At 43.9% G+C, this 20,188-nt stretch overlaps 2 protein-coding genes across 2 annotated transcripts in view; one reads left to right on the forward strand and one right to left on the reverse strand.

Annotated features, from left to right (window-relative positions):
• Window positions 1-12,238, forward strand: part of INTS4 (integrator complex subunit 4) — a 123,328-nt gene extending 111,090 nt beyond the window's left edge. The window contains exons 19-23 of the mRNA XM_059188076.1: window positions 402-461; window positions 2,231-2,390; window positions 2,585-2,728; window positions 7,561-7,681; window positions 11,815-12,238. Coding sequence (XP_059044059.1) covers window positions 402-461; window positions 2,231-2,390; window positions 2,585-2,728; window positions 7,561-7,681; window positions 11,815-11,993 — 664 coding nt within the window. The 3' untranslated portion in view covers window positions 11,994-12,238. The remainder of the gene's footprint in view (window positions 1-401; window positions 462-2,230; window positions 2,391-2,584; window positions 2,729-7,560; window positions 7,682-11,814) is intronic.
• A 6,592-nt stretch (window positions 12,239-18,830) lies between these two features.
• Window positions 18,831-20,188, reverse strand: part of AAMDC (adipogenesis associated Mth938 domain containing) — a 40,982-nt gene continuing 39,624 nt past the window's right edge. The window contains exon 4 of the mRNA XM_059188122.1: window positions 18,831-19,002. Within this exon, the coding sequence (XP_059044105.1) occupies window positions 18,862-19,002 (141 nt within the window). The 3' untranslated portion in view covers window positions 18,831-18,861. The remainder of the gene's footprint in view (window positions 19,003-20,188) is intronic.

The following is a 20,188-nucleotide window of genomic DNA, read 5'->3' on the forward strand; positions in this document are numbered from 1 at the left end:
CTGGGCCAGTTTAGAGCTCCCAGAGGCCCTCTGGACTGCTGAGTAGAGCGTTGCGAGGAGTCCCACAGAGGAGGAGCGTGATGCTGCACTGCCCACAAGCTTCTGTCCTAAATCCTTAGTCTGATGCCAGGCATGGTCTGGAATAGCCCTTGATTTGAGCGTTCATTGAGCCCAACAGTCACTGCAGTGTCTGAATTGGGTCTTGTGATCCTGGGAGATACTTTCCCCCGAGGTCCATTAGAAGTCTGCTCTTTCTCTTAGAGATAGTTTTGATAGTGTATTGCTCTCATACTCCTTTCATGTAGACTCGGGTTTCTGGGAATTTGGTCCTAATTCCTCAGATGGAAGATTACAGAAGCAAAATATATGTATTGTTTGTATGTTTTTCTCTTTTTCTACAGAGTTGACCCCTTATTTGGGATGTGTGAAAAGTTTTTACAGGAAGTGGACTTTTTTCAGAGGTAATATTTTCATCACATTCTAGCTTACTAAACCTTGGTTATGCAGAGAATAGCACGTACAGGGCAACAAGAGCAATCACAAGCCAGAACCCTTGATTTAACTCATGCAGCCAACGTGTTTTCTGTAGCCCTGTGCCCTGTGTATTTTCTTTAGTGGGTATATAAATTTCTTTTTTTCAGCTAAAATTCAGCTAAATTCAGCTAAACGTACAATGGTATATTGAAAACATTAGGAATCATTTGGATTCAGCATTCAGCTGGGCCATGAAAAAGACAAGTACTACCTGGTAAAACAAACTTTTTTTTGTTGAAAAATCGTAATTTGTTTGTTCTTTTCACCACTGTTCTTAAATTTCCATATTTTTCTATAATCTACAAAAAATTGTTCCATAAATCAATCAAGAACTTATATTCTGCAGTACAGCTATGTTTTCTCAGAATTCTGTATGGAGTAAATTAGTTAAAACAGATGCAATAGATGAGTGGAAGTCTTCACGAAGAAATAGTAGTTGAGTTAGTGATCAGAGAGGTGGTGTGCTGCCAATATAATACTAGGAGGAAGGCATACATAGGATTTTATAGTCTGACATTTATTAAGTCTGATACTTCATTCTTCCACCCCTCATCCTTCCCCCCCATGAACTTCACCAAACCTGAAGTTTCCATGACTCTGTACTTGACAGTCTTCCATGTAGAGCTGAGTTGCAATATCATACTTCACCAATAGGCGCTGCTCTCTAGCAAATGATTCCCTTTGCTTGGCCCTTTAAGAGCCTAGCTTCAAATTGCAACTAAGTTCATGCCTTACTTCTGGTTTTAGGTTCTTTTTTTTTTTTTTTTTTTTTTTTTTTAAAGATTTTATTTATTTATTTGACAGAGAGAAATCACAAGTAGACGGAGAGGCAGGCAGAGAGAGAGAGAGAGAGAGAGAGAGGGAAGCAGGCTCCCCGCCGAGCAGAGAGCCCGATGCGGGACTCGATCCCAAGACCCTGAGATCATGACCCGAGCCGAAGGCAGCGGCTTAACGCACTGAGCCACCCAGGCGCCCTGATTTTAGGTTCTTTAAGGTGGAGAGTTTGTTTTTGTACAGTTGGGTTGAGGAGACTTTTGGTAAGGTGATAGCTCTCGTGTGCCAAAGTTCCTCATCTGTAGTGTAGGGTTGGACGGTCTTTCTTCATTCAGCCCCAGAGTCCCTGCATTACCTCCTAAGTGGAAGATTTTTTGACTGTCTCCTTCTGTAAGGCAGAAGTATTGTGGAATCAGTACAGGGAATGAGTTACTTAACTTTTTAAAGCCTCAGTGCGTCATTTTCTCTGAATCTCAGTGTTTGTATCAACAAATATAAGCCTCATTAAGATAGGCATTTTCTTCTCTTTTGCTCGCTGTTATGTCCCTGGTGCCTGTGATAGTACTTGGTACTTGCTAAGTCTTAAAGACGTATTTCTTAAATTAAGTAATGAATCTATTAATACGAAAATAATTCCAGTAGTGCACAGGATTGCTGGAAGGACTAAGTAAGATCACGTAAAACACGGAGCCTACCTGGCCGCATACAGATATTCAGTAAACAGGCCTATGAGGACGAATATTTAGTAAACAGGCCTATGATCACATCACCAGGGCATAATTATCTAGGTGCCTGGCTTTCTCAGTCAGGAACCGTGAACTCCTTCAGTTCATCATTTCTCATCCCTCAGGGTTTGGCATATGTTTGGGGTTCAGCCTGCATAAATGAATGCCTAGTCAGTTGCTTCTGTTTGTTCTTCCAGGTGTTTTATTGCTGATTTGCCCCACCTACAGGACAGCTTTGTGGACAAACTTCTTGACCTTATGCCCCGACTTATGACATCCAAACCAGTAGAAGTGGTCAAAATTCTACAGACCATGCTGCGGCAGAGTACCTTCTTGCACCTCCCCCTTCCAGAACAGGTCAGGCCACATCTGTTGAGATAGTCAAAACTGTTCGCCTTGGTGATCTTTGACCAGTTGAGCATCTGGGCGAGGGCCTTTCCCCTAATGGGCTCCCACATGTCCCCCTGCTCATGGAGACAGTGCACGGATCATGTTTTGTTGCCCAGGGATGGCCTGGCTTTAGAATCATTGTGTTTTCTTCTCGCTTACAGATCCACAAAGCTTCGGCCACCATCATCGAGCCAGCAGGCGAGTCAGACAATCCTTTGCGGTTTACATCTGGGTTGGTTGTGGCCCTGGATGTCGATGCAACCCTGGAACACGTGCAGGACCCTCAGAACACTGTGAAGGTCCAGGTCTGTCAGGGTTCGGTCCCCACGGGGCTTCCACACTGACTGTAACTCTAGCAGCCCTGTGATTTCTGTCTGAGGGACAGAAAGTTGTCGGGGTTGGAGAGTCGAGAAAGAGTCTGGGTGTGAATCCCATCTCTTCTGCTGATTGTGGTTTGGAGCAAGGTACTTTGAACTCTGAAGCTTGGGTTCTACAACTAACAAATAGGAATAATTGGCAGTGAAAGGAGATAAAGTATATGTAGCCCCTGGTACCTGGTGAGTGCTTACCGGATGACGGAGGCCTTTCTAGTTTTGTAACAGGTGCAGACTTGGTATTTTCAGGGCCACAAGCAAACTTATTTATAATAAACGAGTCCTTTCTGGGCTGTGTGTGGGTCAGCTTGGTGAGCAGAATTTAAAGGTTGAAAAAATCAAGCGCTAGGGAGTATTTTTTCCTAAGTTAGCTATATTAGAGACACATGCAAATGCAGTAGAGATGCCAGTTGATTTAGAGAGTCTGCAGTTAAGCCCCACAAAGAGTACTGCTCACTCATCTATCCGTCCACGTAGCAATACTCACTCTGTTGCACATGATAAGCACTAGGGTTGCAAATGTGTCAGAATTCCTGTCCTCAGGATGTGCAGTATCAGTGAAAGACCAGTGAACATGCAATTATAAAACAGAAGTTCAGTCATCACTCAGATGAAGACAGGAGAAGAATACTGTGGCCTCTTACTAAATACCTGATTGCTCACATACTGAAGGAGTAATTTTGGGAACCCTTCGGCAACACTGCCTTCTGAAATAAGAAACTTGTTGAAATGGAGCTGACTTATTCCCAAGATTAAGAGATTGACTGGTGGGCACCTGGGTGGCTCAGTGGGTTAAAGCCTCTGCCTTAGGTTTGGGTCTTGATCCCAGGGTCCTGGGATCAAGCCCCGCCTCAGGCTCTCTGCTCAGCAGAAAGCCTGCTTCCCTTCTTCTGTCTCTGCCTGCCTCTCTGCCTACCTGTGATCTCTGTCAAATAAATAAATAAAATCTTAAAAAAAAAAAAAGAGAGAGAGAGACTGACTAGTTCAGTGAAATAATGGAACTTTGTACTAACTTAACTTGCAGTGTGAGAAACTACTTGCAAGTTTCAAAGGCAGGAATGAAGGGGAGCACAATATGCCACCCCAGATATCTCTTTGGCATAAGGATTATTGGGGCAATTATTTTCAAGAGGCTGAAGACACAGGAGAATCTCTGAAAACGGAGAAATTGCCCTTGTGTGAGATAAATTTACATTTATAAGGGAGATCATCCTTTGTAGAGCTGTCTCCCTCTGTACCAGGAAGAGAAGGATGACAATCTCTAGAAACTCTAAACAGTGGGGCAGCCATCAACTTAAATTTGCATAACAGGGGTACCTGGTTGGCTCAGTTGATGGAGCTGGAGCTCCATGCTGGATGCAGAGATTACTTTAAAATTTTTTTGTTGTTTACAACAATCTTACCCTTGTTTATTGTGCTTGTTCATTGAGCCAAAACTGGCTCCCTTCCACCTCAATGTCTTTCTTTTGTCTTTAGTGGAAAATGGTATTTAAGGTGATGACTTGTGCCATTTGGGGGAGTTCAGTTTTCCTGGATATTTCCCATGTATATAGAACATATACATGTTATTAAACTTGTGTTTTGTTTTGTTTTCCCTGTTTATCTGTCTTTTATTACAGGAATAAGCTTAGTCAAGAACTTAGAAGGGTAGAGGAAAAATTAATTTTCCTTCCCTACAGGTTTATTTCCAGTTTTTAGCTACCATAAAAAATTCTGTAATATGCTTAAAATACACATGCACATGATGGAGAGAATTTAATTTGTAGAGTGTGGTAGGAGGCTGAGGAAAAGAAGGGCTTTGTGGAGACATCAGTGCATGGGGAGGTCTGAAAGGATAAGAACAAAGGATAAGGGCTAGTGGAGGTATTTATGCAGAAGGGCTACCAATAAAAGAAGGGATGCAAGCATTGACGCTAAGTACAATCTGAGGACAGATAGCCAGGGACAGGCAGGGAAGCCTTCCTGGAAGAGATATGAATGACTCAGGCTCTGAAGATTTGCTGTGGTGACAAGAGAGGGGAAAAAACCTCTGGCTTCCCAGTAGGAATTCCTTTTTTTCCTTTATTTTTTTATTTTTTTATTTTTTTTAGATTTTATTTATTTATTTCGACAGAGAGAGAGAGAGATCACAAGCAGGCAGAGAGGCAGGTAGAGAGAGAGGGGAAAGCAGGCTCCCTGCCAAGCAGAGAGCCCAATGCAGTGCTGGATCCCAGGTGCCCCTTTTTCTCTTTTTTAAAGGAATTCTTTATTATAAATCATAAGACCTACACAGAAGTAATTCTGAGTTGGCCATGAGGTTGCACTACAGGGTTTTTTTTCTATTTGTTTTTGTTTCCCCACATTAGTGGTTATCTACCCTAACCACACTTTAAGAAAGCATTAAAAAGTAATGATGCACAGGCCTCAGCTTATACCAGTTAAATCAGAATCCTGAGAGTAGGGCCCATGAGTACCAGTACCAATAGAGCCACTGGAGGTGGCTCAGTCATTAAGCATCTGCCTTCAGCTCTGATCATGATCCCAGGGTCCTGGGATCCAGCTCCCTGCTCAGCAGGAAGCCTGCTCCTCACTCTCCCACTTCCCCTGCTTGTGTTCCCTCTCTCTTGCTGTCTTTCTCTGTCAAATAAATCCTTAGAAAAATAATAACAGTAACTCTTATCTGATTCTAATGCACAGCTAGAGTTGAGAACTATTGTTTCACGTTTATCCCTGAGAAAAAGTTCAGTGACCAACTGAGCATAAGTGAAGTTGCAGGCAGATTATGTAAGGGTCACCTTCTAGACTGTACTGAAAAGTCTCCAAAGTCACTCTACCATGTGCCTGATCAGACTCTTCTGGTGCCTCTGCAGATGGGGTGGTGGGGGACTCACTGCTCCTTGTGGGACAGCTCTGATGGGAGGAAGGTGCTGTCCAGACCATTACCGCTTCTATTCTGGGCAAGTGAAAGGTGATTAGTGTAGCTGGGGTACAGGGGTGCAAGGGCACCTGACCCTTAAGGGTCCCAAACAGACTAGGTTTGGCCACTCGCTGGCGACAAAATCCAAAGACACATAAAGGAGCAGTGGTGAAACAAGACAAAATTCCTTTCAGTGAGGCCAACTCTGGAAAGACAGCGGACTAGTGTCTCAAAGACAGTCTCCAAAGGTCTGAAAACACTTGCAGGTTTCTTTGAGGAAATCGTGGGACAAAGGTCGGTGGGTACTTGCAGGTGGGCAGTGAAGCTTAAGTCATGATTGACTTGGAGTCAACCACAAGGGCTCTTGTTGGCTCAGGGCAGTTGTTATTGCTTGTTTTTGTTACCATCAGGAAATGTTTTGCCTTCTGGGTCTTTTGCCTGAATTAAGAGATAAACTGGAAAGAAGAGCTTAAACAATTAGAAAGTTTGAGGTCAGCATGGAGGCAGTTGAAGTCTTCTCTCATTATGGGGCAGGTGGGCTGAGCCGGGCCTCTCCAGAGTTTCAAAGTTGAAAGGCATGTGCAGTTTCCTTCTCTGTCCTTACTGGTAGGTTTCCATAGTCGAGGACCTCAGTTCTCTGATAAGCTGCATCTGTTGGTTTGGTTCATTTGTGCAACAGGCTGTCCGTGCAGGTAGTGGTGAGGCTACCCTGGGATGTGAGGAAAGTACTCTGGCCCTGTATGAGATTTGAGAACTGCCCAGCTGTTAAAAAAAAAAAAAAAACAAGAAAACAAGTCCAAACTGGAGTCATTTGCCCCCCACAACAGGAAACTAAGACTTAATTACAGTTTCAACCTATTCCAGGAATGTGTCCTTCCCATTTTGTCCAGCTCCGCAGAGCATCTCTCTACTTGCTAGACTCTTAATAAAGCCAATTAGATCTTCAAATTTACTTGGCTGAATTTTATTTTTTAACCGAGCAGACACTTTGACAGAAAGAGCAATAGAAAGTGCTTCTTAGCATCCTGTAATCTAGAGTAGAGAATGTAGTTACAAAATTATTATTTTTTCTTTTTTTCTTTTTTTTCTTTTTTTTTAAAGATTTTATTTATTTATTTGACAGAGAGAAATCACAAGTAGATGGAGAGGCAGGCAGAGAGAGAGAGAGAGGGAAGCAGGCTCCCCGCTGAGCAGAGAGCCCGATGCAGGACTCGATCCCAGGACCCCGAGATCATGACCTGAGCCGAAGGCAGCGGCTTAACCCACTGAGCCACCCAGGCGCCCACAAAATTATTTTTTTTTTTTAAGATTTTGATTTATTTATTTGACAGATCACAAGTAGGCAAAGAGGCAGGCAGAGAGAGAGAGAAGGAAGCAGGCTCCCCGCTGAGCAGAGAGCCCAATGCGGGGCTCAATCCCAGGACCCTGGGATCATGACCTGAGCAGAAGGCAGAGGCTTTAACCCACTGAGCCACCCAGGTGCCCCTAGAAAATTATTCTTAATACTTTTTGGTTGGTGGTGGATCATGGCCCATGAAGTGATTAAGAGCTGAGGAAAGAGAAAGTCATCCTGATGGGGGTGCCTTTTCCATCAAGACTGGTATTTATACGTGTTTTTGTACTTAATAGAGGCACTTGACTCTTGTCACTTTTTCACCATGAATTCAGGGACATTTAGCAAACACTGCTTTGTGCTGGGGCAGGGAATACAGAGATGCCGACAGTGTTGTCCTCTGCTCCAGGAACAGTTCTTAGTGAAGGCTGGTGTCTTCTGTTCCTCCTCTTTTGAGATTCACAACAGACAGCACAGTTTTGTTAAAAACTCATAGCCCCTCTGTCTCTTTTTCTTATTTCTCTCACCTCTTAGGTCTTATATCCAGATGGCCAGGCTCAGATGATTCACCCTAAGCCAGCCGACTTCCGGAATCCTGGCCCAGGACGCCATCGGCTTATCACTCAGGTGTACCTCTCCCACACTGCCTGGACAGGTAAAGGGTCAGTGGGCCAGGGTGGACAGGAAAATATGCTCCTAGGGATCACATTTACCTGTAGGCATTTGGTTTTTTGTACTTTTCAAAAATACATGGTTCTGTCAGGCCTGGTGAGGACTGTTCTTGTTTTCTTAAGGAGTTTAAAACCCCAAACTGGCTGCACTTATTCATTTGCTGCATTGCTTTGATTGCTCGAGGCCAAGATTTTGTAAGATGTACAGGAGTAATAGAAAGGAATCTCATGGAAAGAGCCCTCAGCTGGATACCAGTACACTATTTGTCCTGTCTCTGCCACTGACTTGCTACATAGCCTCGGACAAGCCATTCTGCCTACTGAAACTGTTTCCTCACTTTCAAAATGAAGATGATAGTTCTCCACCTAGGAGTTAGTTCTGAGCCTTGCTTTGTCTGGAAGTTAAGCAGTTTTATATTTCTTTTTTTTTTTAATTATTTATTTATTTATTTATTTATTTGTCAGAGAGAGAGAGAACGTGAACACAGGCAGACAGAATGGCAGGCAGAGGCAGAGGGAGAAGCAGACTCCCTGCCGAGCAAGGAGCCCAATGTGGGACTCGATCACAGGACGCTGGGATCATGACCTGAGCCGAAGGCAGCTGCTTAACCAACTGAGCCACCCAGGCGTCCCAACAGTTTTATATTTCTTACCCCAAATTAAAACTTTTCTGTTTTTGCCTATGAACCATTCAGTTCATTCCCCTGAAACAAGTAAAATGACAACTATTACTGTCCTGCCTTCCCACAGGACTGGTTTAATGTGATACTTTAATAATTTGTGAAAAGATAGGAAGGTTACATAAGTATTTTTAAAAATTCTTAAGAATACAGTGGGAGAATACAAGCACATCAGACATTACATTTCAAGTGTGTAAGGCTGCTTTTGAAACTTGAAAAAGAGACTCAATCTACAGAACCTAAAATGTGGGGGAGAATTGGCCTTACCGTATTTCCTAAATCACTAAAGATGATTCAGAAGCATGATTATTACTGGAGAAAGAGTTTCATGCCACCAAATTTGGTTTATTTTAGAAATAGGTGGATGCATTCTGGAATTTTTTTTCACTGAAAAAAAAATTTTAAGACTTTTTAAAAAGATTTTATTTATTTATTTGACAGACAAGAGATCACAAGTGGGGGGGAGCAGGCTCCCTGCTGAGCAAAGAGCCCGATGCGGGGCTCAATCCCAAAACCCTAGGATCATGACCAGAGCTGAAGGCAGAGGCTTTAACCCACTGAGCCATCCAGGCGCCCCTTCACTGGATTTTTAAATACATGAGTAACTAATGCCATTATTATTGGTTTCCCTCTATCGGGAGTGTTAGGTGAGTATAAATGACATAATAAGGTTTTCACAAAGAGAAAATAGTGCTGTTAAATATCAGGGCAGCCCCTTTGGGGGTCTAGTCAGTAACCCTGGGCCTGGAACAATTGAGGAAGCATCCAGCAATGCTTTACCCAGGATCTTCCTCCCTGAGCATCTTTCATTTTATATTTTTGCTGCCTGGAGTGTTCTGCACTACCAAAGGAAGGCAGAATTTCTTATTCTAATCTGTTTTGATAAAGATAATGCCGTGGGACAGCATTGTTGAGGAAGGGCCAAGATTCAGAGAAGCACTTAGTTGCACGTTAGATCTCAGAAGAGCCTCAGAGGTGTTGGCAGGGCCTAGTGACTTGCCCCGTTCCTACAGTAGCTCCTTCCCTGAGCCAGGGCTACCATCTAGGCTGTCATGAGCCTGAAGAATTCTGATTCGTTCAGGATCACCTGCTCTGAGAGATTGCTATTACAGATCTCTCTTTTCTCAGTACAGCACTTTATTAACCGACTGAGCCACCCAGGCGCTCCTCTTTTTTCATTTTAAGATGCATAAGTGGAGGCCCATGTAGTGGATCATGGGGCCCCTGAGGCTGGCATGCAGATTTCCCAACTCCCAGATCCCTTGTGTTTTCATTATACCACGTTCCCTTCTGACCTGGGATGCCTGGGACACTAGTGAGATGTGTTCTCATTCTGAATGCCCTGCGCTGTCTTTGTGCTAATCCAGGAGATGGGGTCTAGTGCTGGGGAGCATTTCCTCCATGCAGTCCTTCAGCAGCTCCCTACCAGAGGCCTCTCCTCTGAGAGGCAGGCTGTTGCCATGTCAGAAGCTTGAGTCACTCTGACCTGGTTCTAGATTCTGCCTCCCTTGCTGTACCTTCCCGAGAAAGTCGTTTTACCTCTCTGTCTCATTTACTTTACCTGTAAGATAGGAGCAAGAAGATATACCTCATAGGAGAGCTGTTCTTCCAGGCATGATGAATAGGTTGGATGATTTGTCCCATATAATCTTTTGTCTTTCTCTCCCACTGTCTCTCATTTTCTCTCCCCTCTCCTTTCCTCTTATGGCAGTGGTTTGAATTGCCATTCTTACTACATGCAGGGAGGGCACAACAAACAGTTGGGCTGAGTCCTTTGACCTCACCAGGATTTGGCTGAAAGCGCTGTGAGAGTTGGGGCTGGGTTGTGGTTGTGGTTGGCAACAGCCATCTGGGACAAAAGAGGGGAGCATAGTGGGATAGCTGATACCAGACCCTGATACCAGAGTGCAGCACTGGTTTCATTACAGATAAACCCCATATTACACGGTTGTGTTCCTACCACGTGGGAGGTAAGGTGTGGTGCTGAGGCCGCTCTCGGGCTGGCTAGGTTGCTCTGGCTTCTTGGGAACCTTCCCCTTCCTGGAGGACAGCAATTCGGTCTCTGTTTTCCTCCCTACAGAGAAGTCTGGAAGTGACTAGGAAGAGGTCTGGAGAGGCATCGAGAAGTTCTGGGACCTCTGCCCTTGTTCATTTAGATCCATCCAGCTCTTACTTTTCTCCTCTGTATTTCTTAGCGTTGGGCTAATCTTTAATACTTGCACATTTTGCTCCAGTCACATGAAATTTAAGAGGATATCCCAAGCTTACTCTGTTCCCGGCCCTTTGCACCTGCCCTTAGGCCCTTCTGAAATACTCTCCCTGTCCTTTGTAGAAGCCACATGGTTAACAAAAAGATTAATTGCTTCAGTGTATCAAGTGGGTTTAAATACTGCCACCAGTGTGGATTTGCACATTCACTTAGAAACTTTCAGAGCCTTGGGACTTTTACAGGGGGAGGGGGGTTTGTGACAGTCTTTTGTGGTGTAGCAGAGTAAGAACTCTTGGGGTTGTGTGCTTGACACAGAGCAGGTGTTTTATTCTAAAGTCTTCCTGGGGACATCTAGATGGCTCAGTCTATTAAGCGTCTGCCTTCGGCCCAGGTCATGATCCCAGAGTCCTGGGATCAAGTACTGCATCGGGCTCTCTGCTCAGGTGGGAGCCGCCTTCTCCCTCTGACTGCCACTCTCCCTGCTTGTGCACTCTCTCTCTGACAATAAATAAATAAAATCTTAAAAAAAAAAAAAAAAAAAAAAGAAATTGATTAAAAAATAAACAAAGCCTTCCTGGGCCCCCTCCTCACTGTCCTTACAGATTTGATTAGAGTGCTGTGCTTCTTTTGTAACTGTCTCTGTTCCCAGCAGATGGGCAGCAATTTGAGAGAGGGCTTACTTGCTCACTCGGGCCTGTTACGTGCATGAAAGAAAGGAAGGTTTAGTTGACATGATTTTAGGTCCCTGAAATGTGTTCCTGTTCATTGGTGAGAATTTCTTGTCAGAACTGTTTCCTAATCAAATCAAGGTTTCTTCTCCACTAAGACGGTAGCGTCTGCAGTATTTGCGGCCCTGATGCCCAGGCTCAGCCACACAGGAAGAGCCTGGTTATCTGGCCATGAGAAACAGCCCTGTGCAGGCCCATGTGGCCCTCTCTGGAAGCCAGAAGGCCTCTGAGACAGAGTTTTTAGTCGTCTCTGATCAGCCACAGATCTGAGCTGCAGAGAGCCCACAGGGACTGGAGGAGGAGGTGGTGGAGAAGCAGCTCATCTGTAGGCTCGGGCTCAGCCTCGCAGGATTCAGGCTGGGAAAGTGTCTTTGGTGAGGGGGAAGGGTTGAAGACAGATGAAGAAATGTTTAGAAACCTTACTGCTTCTGTCTTTGATGTGGCTTTTACTTGACATTTCTTCCCAATTCCTAGCAGTTGCCCCGTCTTTTTTTTTCCAGAACCATGCCAGGTGGAAGTCAGGCTGCTGCTGGCCTACAACTCCAGTTCTCGAATTCCAAAATCCCCATGGATCGAGGGCGGTGAGGTGTCACCCCAGGTGGAAACCAGCATCGAGGGCACCATCCCCTTCAGCAAGTCTGTGAAAGTTTACATAATGCCCAAACCCGCAAGGCGCTGAGTCACCAGCAATCTGTAGAGCCGAGGCTGGGAAGGCCCTTCATAGGTAGCAGAGTGAGGCAGAAGCCTAGAGCACTTCACCTGGAGATGGCATGTAGGCATGGGCACCATGACCTGTCTAGTCTCATCTGGTATCAAACACAATAAATTATTTTGCATTAAAAAACCAAAAACCTTCAAGTCTGCACCTCCTCCTTCCCTGGCAGTCCCCTCCCCCCACCACCAATAAAGTTGAAAAAACACCTAGCTGTTCTAGTTCCTGGTCCTTAAAAAAATTATGTGGCTGTAGGTTCAATATTTATATCACATGGTTATGTTCCTCGAGTGTGAAACAAAGTTTTGTAGCCACCTCTAAAGAACAGCTTACTGGAGCATAATCTTGTTTTTTAAATCAGCAGGCTGTTTGCCAGGGCCCACTCCTTTCACAGCTGTACTTTCTCACCACCGATGGTTCCTGAATGGCCTTAGACATCACTATCTTGCCAAGAAGGTCTTTCCTAATGCAGGCAGTACTACACCAAGGACTGGGTGAATAGCTGGAGAATGAATCATTTTCATCCCTGAGAGAGATTCTTGATCTTGCCTGTCATTACCCTTAGAACCAAAATAATGCATGAGGGCCATATTATAGGAGATCAAGGATTATGGAAAAGTATCCAGTTTAAGAAATAAAGGCATTTCCCACTGCATCTTTGATGACTCCAGGGTTGGAGCTGCATGTGAGTTACTGGTGTAGTTGCGGGATAAGAGCAGTAAATGCTCCAGGCCCTGCTACCTGCCATTTAATCCTTGCTGCAGCCAACTGAGTCTTCCGGAGACCTCAGAGAAGCCTGGGAGGAAGCCTGGACAGTAAGTAATAAAGCTGTTTTCATTCAAATCCAAGATGGTTCCCAAGGCCTGGGCTCTGCCACCTCTGGGAAAGTATACGGAAAAAGCCTTTAAATCTTCAGCTCTCTATACCTGGCTTTCCTCAGCCATAAAATAGAGATAATTATACCTTAGGTGTTGTTGAATGAGTTTAATCAAATAATGCTTGGTAGAATCTGAATCTGCAGCCAGTCTTGATCTTATGTGGTACTTGGAAAGCTTATAAAAATAATAGCAGGATTATAAAACGACTTAGGTGGTGCTGGAATTTGAATTCAAGCATGTTTGGCTTTTGGTTTAATGCACTTGATTTGTGCCTGGCAGTGATATGAGCCTTTTCCATGAAATAACTCATTTAACCCTCACAGCTACCCTATGAAGTAGGTACTGTTTTCTTTGTTTTACAAGCAAGGCAGTTGGATTTAGAAAATTAAGTAATTTGGCCACAGTCATACAACTAGTAGATAACAGAGCTGGGGTTTGAACTCAGGCAGTCTGGCTCTAGAATGCCATCCCTGCCAGAGTGGCACTAAGGGAAGCAAGCTCTTCAAGGAGCTAGGTTACTTTTCTAGTGGGCTGGCTTGTTTTGTGTATCTCAGGAATGTGACATCACTGAGCTCTCATGTATCAAAAAGATACTGTGACAAAAGTGCCTGCCCTGGTGATAAAGAAGCTGGGAGCTAGGCCAAATCCTGTCACTGTTCTTACCCAAGCACCATCTGATGATGGCTGGGTCAGAGCTTTAAGACATTGAGACCCATGGCTGCCCACCGACAGAGCGCCTCGTGCACTCACTATAGAAAGTGTGAAGGCTTCTGCATGAAGGCTGTGCTGCATCCTCTTCAGCTATGGTACTCCTGCTATAGAAATCCTCAAGTCATCCCCCATTTCAAAGGTGGGGAAATTGAGGTTTTGAGGTAATGTTTTTCTCCTAAAGGGAAATGCCAGGACTTTATCCTGGGTCTTAACATGCAAAATAGAGTATTTTTTCCACCAAAGCTAGAGATGAACTAAGGGGCAGATTTTTGCATACCTTCAAGAGAAGTTTTTTAAAAGCTGTGTAAGAATAGAATGGGTTGCATTAGGAGATGAATTGTCTATGTTGGATGTGTTTAGCAGAGGTTGAACAGGCTCCTGACAAGTGTCTTTCAGAGGAATTCAAGTCTCATATAAGAGATTCCTTTTTAAATTCCTTTGAAAACCCTGAATTATCAGATTCTGTGAAACATGAGACTGAATTCATGGTAATGCCAAGACTGGAACCCAGGTCTCCTGCTTTTTAGTCCAACATGGTTTCCGTAACGGGTCTGTTCTGTGTAAGTGGTCTCCCACGTATCCAGCAGTCAAAGCCAGAAACCTGTGTGTCAACTGGACTCCTGCACCCCTCAGATAAACAGAGCCATCAGATAAACACCCCTCAGATAAACCGGCCCTTTAGATTCTGCTTCCTTAAATATTTCTTGGCTCAATCGTCTTCTCATACTTGGTTTCTATCCTAATGCAGAACACCATCATCTCCTAAAATGTGGCATTAGCTGCTTAAAGATCTTGCCTCAGATCTGCTCCCTTCAGTCCATTCTTCACACAGCTTGCAGAGTGATCTAAAACCCAGATCTGTTCAGGCCATTCCCCTGCTTAGTCCCTTTGACTAAGGCCCGCTGCTGGCCCAGAATTAAGTCTAACGTCCTGATCTCAAAGGCTCTTCATGCCTCTGTCATCTCCAGCCTCATACTGCCTGTGCCACACGTTCTGTGTACTTCTCTGGCAATAGAGAATTCCTGTAGTTAATGTCCAGCACTCACCAGGCTATCTTGGTCTCAGACCTTTGGACCTCCTGAGCCCTGGAATATGTTCCTCAGAGGGTCTCCTGTGGCTTCTTCTCATTCTCCAGGACTGAGCCTCATTCTAGAAGGTATTTTGTCTCTCCTGTGGGCTTGGCGCATTGCCTCTGTGTTCTGACAGCCTTTTGTATGTTCTTGAAGCATATTTAAGTTTCTGTTGCAGGTTCACAAATGGAAACCCGTTTTAAAGAAAGGTAGACAGGAAAAAAGGAGTCAAGTGGCCTGTCGGAAGGTAATAGAGACTTCCAACGTCTTCAGTCAGGGTCAGAAGGTAGTTGCTCTTCAGCTCTGCTCAGTGGTTTCTTTTTTTTTTTTTATGATTTAATTTATTTATTTGACAGAGATCACAAGTAGACGGAGAGGCAGGCAGAGAGAGAGATAGATAGAGGGAAGCAGGCTCCCTGCTGAGCAGAGAGCCTGATGCAGGACTCGATCCCAGGACCCTGAGATCATGACCTGAGCTGAAGGCAGCAGCCTAACCCACTGAGCCACCCAGGCGCCCTGCTCATTGGTTTCTAAGTGTGGGCCTGGTGGTATCAGATCTTCTGGTTCTTCAAGAAGAGCCAGAAATCTGCATTTTTATGTAAAAAAAAAAAAAAGCCCAATTAAAAAATAAATGAGGGGCGCTTGGGTGGCTCAGTGGGTTTTAAGCCTCTCTGCGTTCAGCTCAGGTCATGATCTCAGAGTCCTGGGATCAAGTCCCGCATTGGGCTCTCTGCTCGACAGGGAGCCTGCTTCCCCCTTTCTCTCTGCCTCCCTTTCTGCCTACTTGTGATCTCTTTCTTTCTATCAAATAAATAAATAAAATCGTAAAAAAAATAATAAACGTTAAGGTTATCCTGAGATAAAACTGCTCTCTAGGTAGATTTGTGGCAGTTTGCAATGTCCATACCATCACCATACGTTTACAAGTCTGTCTCTTCCAACTAATCTGAGTCCTTGCACAGTAAGAACATCTGTGTGGTATCCCCAGCACAGTGACAGGCACATACCAGGTGGGAAAAGAGTGAATGAGTCTATGAATCTGAAGCAAACTTAGCAGTACCATGGCATGCCTGCAGAAGCCAGCCCTGGGAATTCAGGTTTCCAAAAAGACTTTATATTTGGCTTTGACAAGATTGACTTCTGCAAAGAGAATTATAGGGCACACAGAAAGCATTTGGTAGAATTCTTGTCTTAGGAACCACTCAAGCTAGAAGAAATTAAGTGTGGGCAGAGTGAAGGCTATGCTACCTGCAAATCAAATCAAAAGGCTTAATGATGAAGACATGGGACTAAGTGTAGTGTCATGTGGAAAAACAGCTTCTCTCCAGGTTCTATCCATTTTCAGCAATGACCATGTAGAACAGATTCAGAAATAGGAGCTATTTATGAGCAGGTTCTATACAAAGTTTAATGATCTCAGTGCCAGAGATTTCTGTCTCTAAGAAGTTTGTGCTAAGTTTTCTCTAATGTGGAGACAACTTGCTTAGGAACACGGATTACACCCACACCTAGTCCAACACCCACTGGATGTCTAACTTTACATTTCACTTAAAACAAAAAAAAGTCGATTGCATCAATAGAGAAACAATCTGAATTTTATCAAATACCCTCCTAGCTACATAGGTGCCTGGCTTTTTGAGCTGAGATCTAGAAAGATCCTGTATCTCTGCCAACTAGCTGATTGCAGAAAGGGCACTAAACAGGACTTGCCCAGACCTCTAGGCTGGGAGTCAGGTCTGTGAGGATCTTACTTCCATGGTAAGTTTTTGTTTTTTCTTTTTTTCCCTCCTTAAACTCTACGCCCAATGTGGAGCTTGAACTTCCAACCCTGGGATCAAGAGTCATATGCTCTACTGACTGAGCCAGTAGGAGGTACCCCACTCCCATGGGCCTTTTAAGGAGGTGTATAGTAGAAAGAGATCAAGACACAGAATCAGGTTCTAATCTTGGCTCTGCCACTTCCTTGCAGGGTCAACTTGGAAAGATATCTTTGCTTTCCATTCCAATGGTCTTTGCTCACCTTTTCTTGCCAAGCCACATCTTAAGTTACTGTTCAGTCTGTGGACTGGCTGCGTAGTCAGATGCCCAAATGGGCCAAGCCTGTGACAGGATCAGATGGAGCAAAAACCAGCTTTCTGGGAGCTGTGACTTCAACAAGGGCTGGGATATTAATTATGTCTGTGATAAATACTTGACCTAGTAAATGTTTAGTTAAAAGTTTCCAAATGTTTGGTGAATAAACTAATACCTTATTTTTTAAGACTCAGCTTGTGTCATGGTCTTGGTGATGTCTTCCTTACTTTCCCTTCCATCCTGGTAGTAGGCCATCCTTTAGGCCATCATTGGACCTTGTAACTATGATAATGTTAACACACTGTATCAATGTCTGTTCAATTTTCTCTCCTATGTAACTCCTGAGGGCAGGAATTATAACTTACTCATTCTGTACTCCCAGGGCCCAGCAGTAAGTAGTCATAAAAACTTTAGTAAGAGGGACGCCTGGGTGGCTCAGTTGGTTGGACGACTGCCTTCGGCTCAGATCATGATCCTGGAGTCCCGGGATCGAGTCCCACATCGGACTCCCAGCTCCATGGGGAGTCTGCTTCTCTCTCTGACCTTCTCCTCATTCATACTCTCTCTCACTGTCTCTCTCTCAAGTAAATAAATAAAATCTTTAAAAAAAAAAAAAAAAAAAAAAAAAAAAACCTTTAGTAAGAGACTCCAGAAATGGGCATGAAAGAGATTCAGTGAGAGAATAGTCGATAGTTCCTTTGGGCTCCAGCATTCTATGAGCCTATGAAATAGGCTGCTGTATTACGAACCGTAAATGAAACTAATTGACACAGAGCAGACCCATTAATCAAAATATAATGATAACAATGGCTTCAGTTGAGTCCTTACTACATGCAAAGCAGTGTGCTAAGACATTGTATGAATCACCCCCATTTAATACCTACAAAATAACTCCAGGTACTAATTATTATCCCAATCTGACAGATGAGAACAGTGCAACTCTAAAAGATTAAATAAATCCCCAACCAGTGAGTGGCAGAAAGCCACAGTTCAAAGTCAAGGCTACTTGACACCAAAGCCCATACTCCTCTAACTCCTTAAAGAGGGGGAGGAATGAAAAGTAAGGTGATGTTGATAATTTATCATAGTTCTGTCTTCTAATCCTTCACAATAAATACTTGGTATTTAAAGGAACAAAGACTATTCACGGCAGTTACAGAGCAGCTAGTCCAGCCCCATCATTTTATAGCAAGAGAATCTGCAGCCCAAAGAGACCTATCCAGCCAGGCTCAGGTTTAGCTAGTAGAACAGCTTGCCTGTTCTACTATACCCAAGTATACTTACCCAAATATCATGGCGGAGCTCCTGCTGTGCTATAACTGGAGGGCTCTGTCACTTCACTCGGGGGTCTGCTCATATGCCATCTGCACAGGGCTTTTCCTGACCACATATCTGAAATAGCCTTTTAAAAATTTATTTTTTATTTGATAGATCACAAGTAGGCAGAGAAGTAGGCAGAGAGAGGGGAGGAAGCAGGCTCCCCTCAGAGCAGAGAGCCCAATGGGGGCTCCATCCCAGGACCCTGAGATCATGACCAAAGGCAGAGGCCTTAACCCACTGAGCCACCCAGGTGCCCCTGAAATAGCCTTCTTTACTCTTTGTCTTCTTATTCTGCCTTACTTTCCTTTATAACAGGCTCTACTTACATTATGTATTTATTGTTTCTTTTCCCCACTAGAATATAAGCTTTGTGAGGTTAAGACTTTTATTGCTGTTTCTCTAGAGCCTATACCAGTGTCTGACATACAAGGTACTCAATAAAATGCGTTTGAATTAATGGTTAAACATTCCAGAGCATCAGTTGCAATGTAATTTTAATGCACTTGAACTTTTCCTTGGCCTTCAAAGCAGAAGGCGTTATTTTTGCCTTTATTTTCTCATATATCTGGCCTAATATTTAGTGTATTATGTACATCTGTCTTCTCTCCGGATTTTCAGTTCACCTCAGAGAGGGACCTGGTCTTAGTCATCCATGCATCCCAAAGCCTAGCACAGGACCTGGCATGAACAGCTGTTTAAAAATGCTTGGGGAGGCCGGTGTGGAGAGTGCGAAGAGTGATGGTCAAAGGCACTTTTGCTTAGTGATTTATTCTTAAGGCTCCATCAGCACGTAGAATGGAAGACCCCTCCCACTCTGATGCCTTGGGCAGCCAAGGCATTATACTCCTTCACTGCCTGCTCTGTCTGGAGGACCCGCACATCAATGCCTTGTTTCTCGAGGTACTCCACAGTTGACGGCGGCACCTGGGAAGAGGGAAAAAGATGAGTAAGTCAGGGGAAAGGCACTCCTTTCCTGGGTTTCCTTTCCTGCCATGAGGCAAGGGTTCTCTACAAAATTGGACAATGACAACAGTCACTACTCGATCACCCAGCATGTCACCATCCAAAATTTGACAAGGAGCCCCAAGGATTCAACAAGGCTTCTAAGAAGTTGACAGAAGCGTCCTGCATGTACAAAGCTTAGGTGAAATGGAAATGGGAAATAATTGATTTTGGAGTCAGACAGTTTTGGATTTAAATCTTAGCAGTGTGACCTTGGGTAAGTGAATTCAATTCTCTGACCCTTTGTTTCCATGTCTGTAAATGGGGATAATAATACCTAGCTCACAGGGCTGGTATGAAAACGAATTCAGCTAAGGCATGGAAAATGTCAGTATGTTGAATGTCTGGGTCAGTCCAACCTGAGTCTAAAGTCTAACTTTGTCCTGTAGGCCAGCTATCTAAAGTTTCTCAATCCCAGTTTCCTCCTCTATAAAATGGGGATAAAAATACACACAGGGTGGTGTGAGGATGGAGTTTACACACAATGTATGGATGTTGCAGTTCAAATATCTCCTTAGAAAGGCCTTTCCTGACTGCTCCATTTAGAGCAGCCCCTCCTAAGTCACCATTGTCTTCACAGCATTTGTTACGATCTGAAATTGTCTACTCTTCTATTTTCCAAGAGGCCCATGAACCTTGTTTACCTTATGTATCTTGTCTCCAGTGCCTAGAAGAGTATCTGACCCATAGGAGACACTGAATAAATGTTTGTCAATTAATTTATATAAAAGATTGCCAATAGTGGCAGCTATTATTGGATTTTTTTTTTTTTTAAACCTCTGGCTTGTGCTGAGTATTATTTTAAATAGATTTTAATTAGATTCTACCTTCTCAGAAAGAGCCCTGAAATATTTTTTTTTTTTTAAGATTTTATTTATTTATTTGACAGAGAGAAATCACAAGTAGATGGAGAGGCAGGCAGAGAGAGAGAGAGTAGCAGGCTCTCCGCTGAGCAGAGAGCCCGATGCGGGACTCGATCCCAGGACTCTGAGATCATGACCTGAGCCGAAGGCAGCGGCTTAACCCACTGAGCCACCCAGGCGCCCCCCCTGAAATATTTTTTTAAATGCCCTATATTTTTCGGTGTTTCAACAATTTTATAATAACA

Source organism: Mustela lutreola, chromosome 1 (genome assembly GCF_030435805.1).
Source record: "Mustela lutreola isolate mMusLut2 chromosome 1, mMusLut2.pri, whole genome shotgun sequence".
NCBI classification, from domain to species: domain Eukaryota; kingdom Metazoa; phylum Chordata; class Mammalia; order Carnivora; family Mustelidae; genus Mustela; species Mustela lutreola.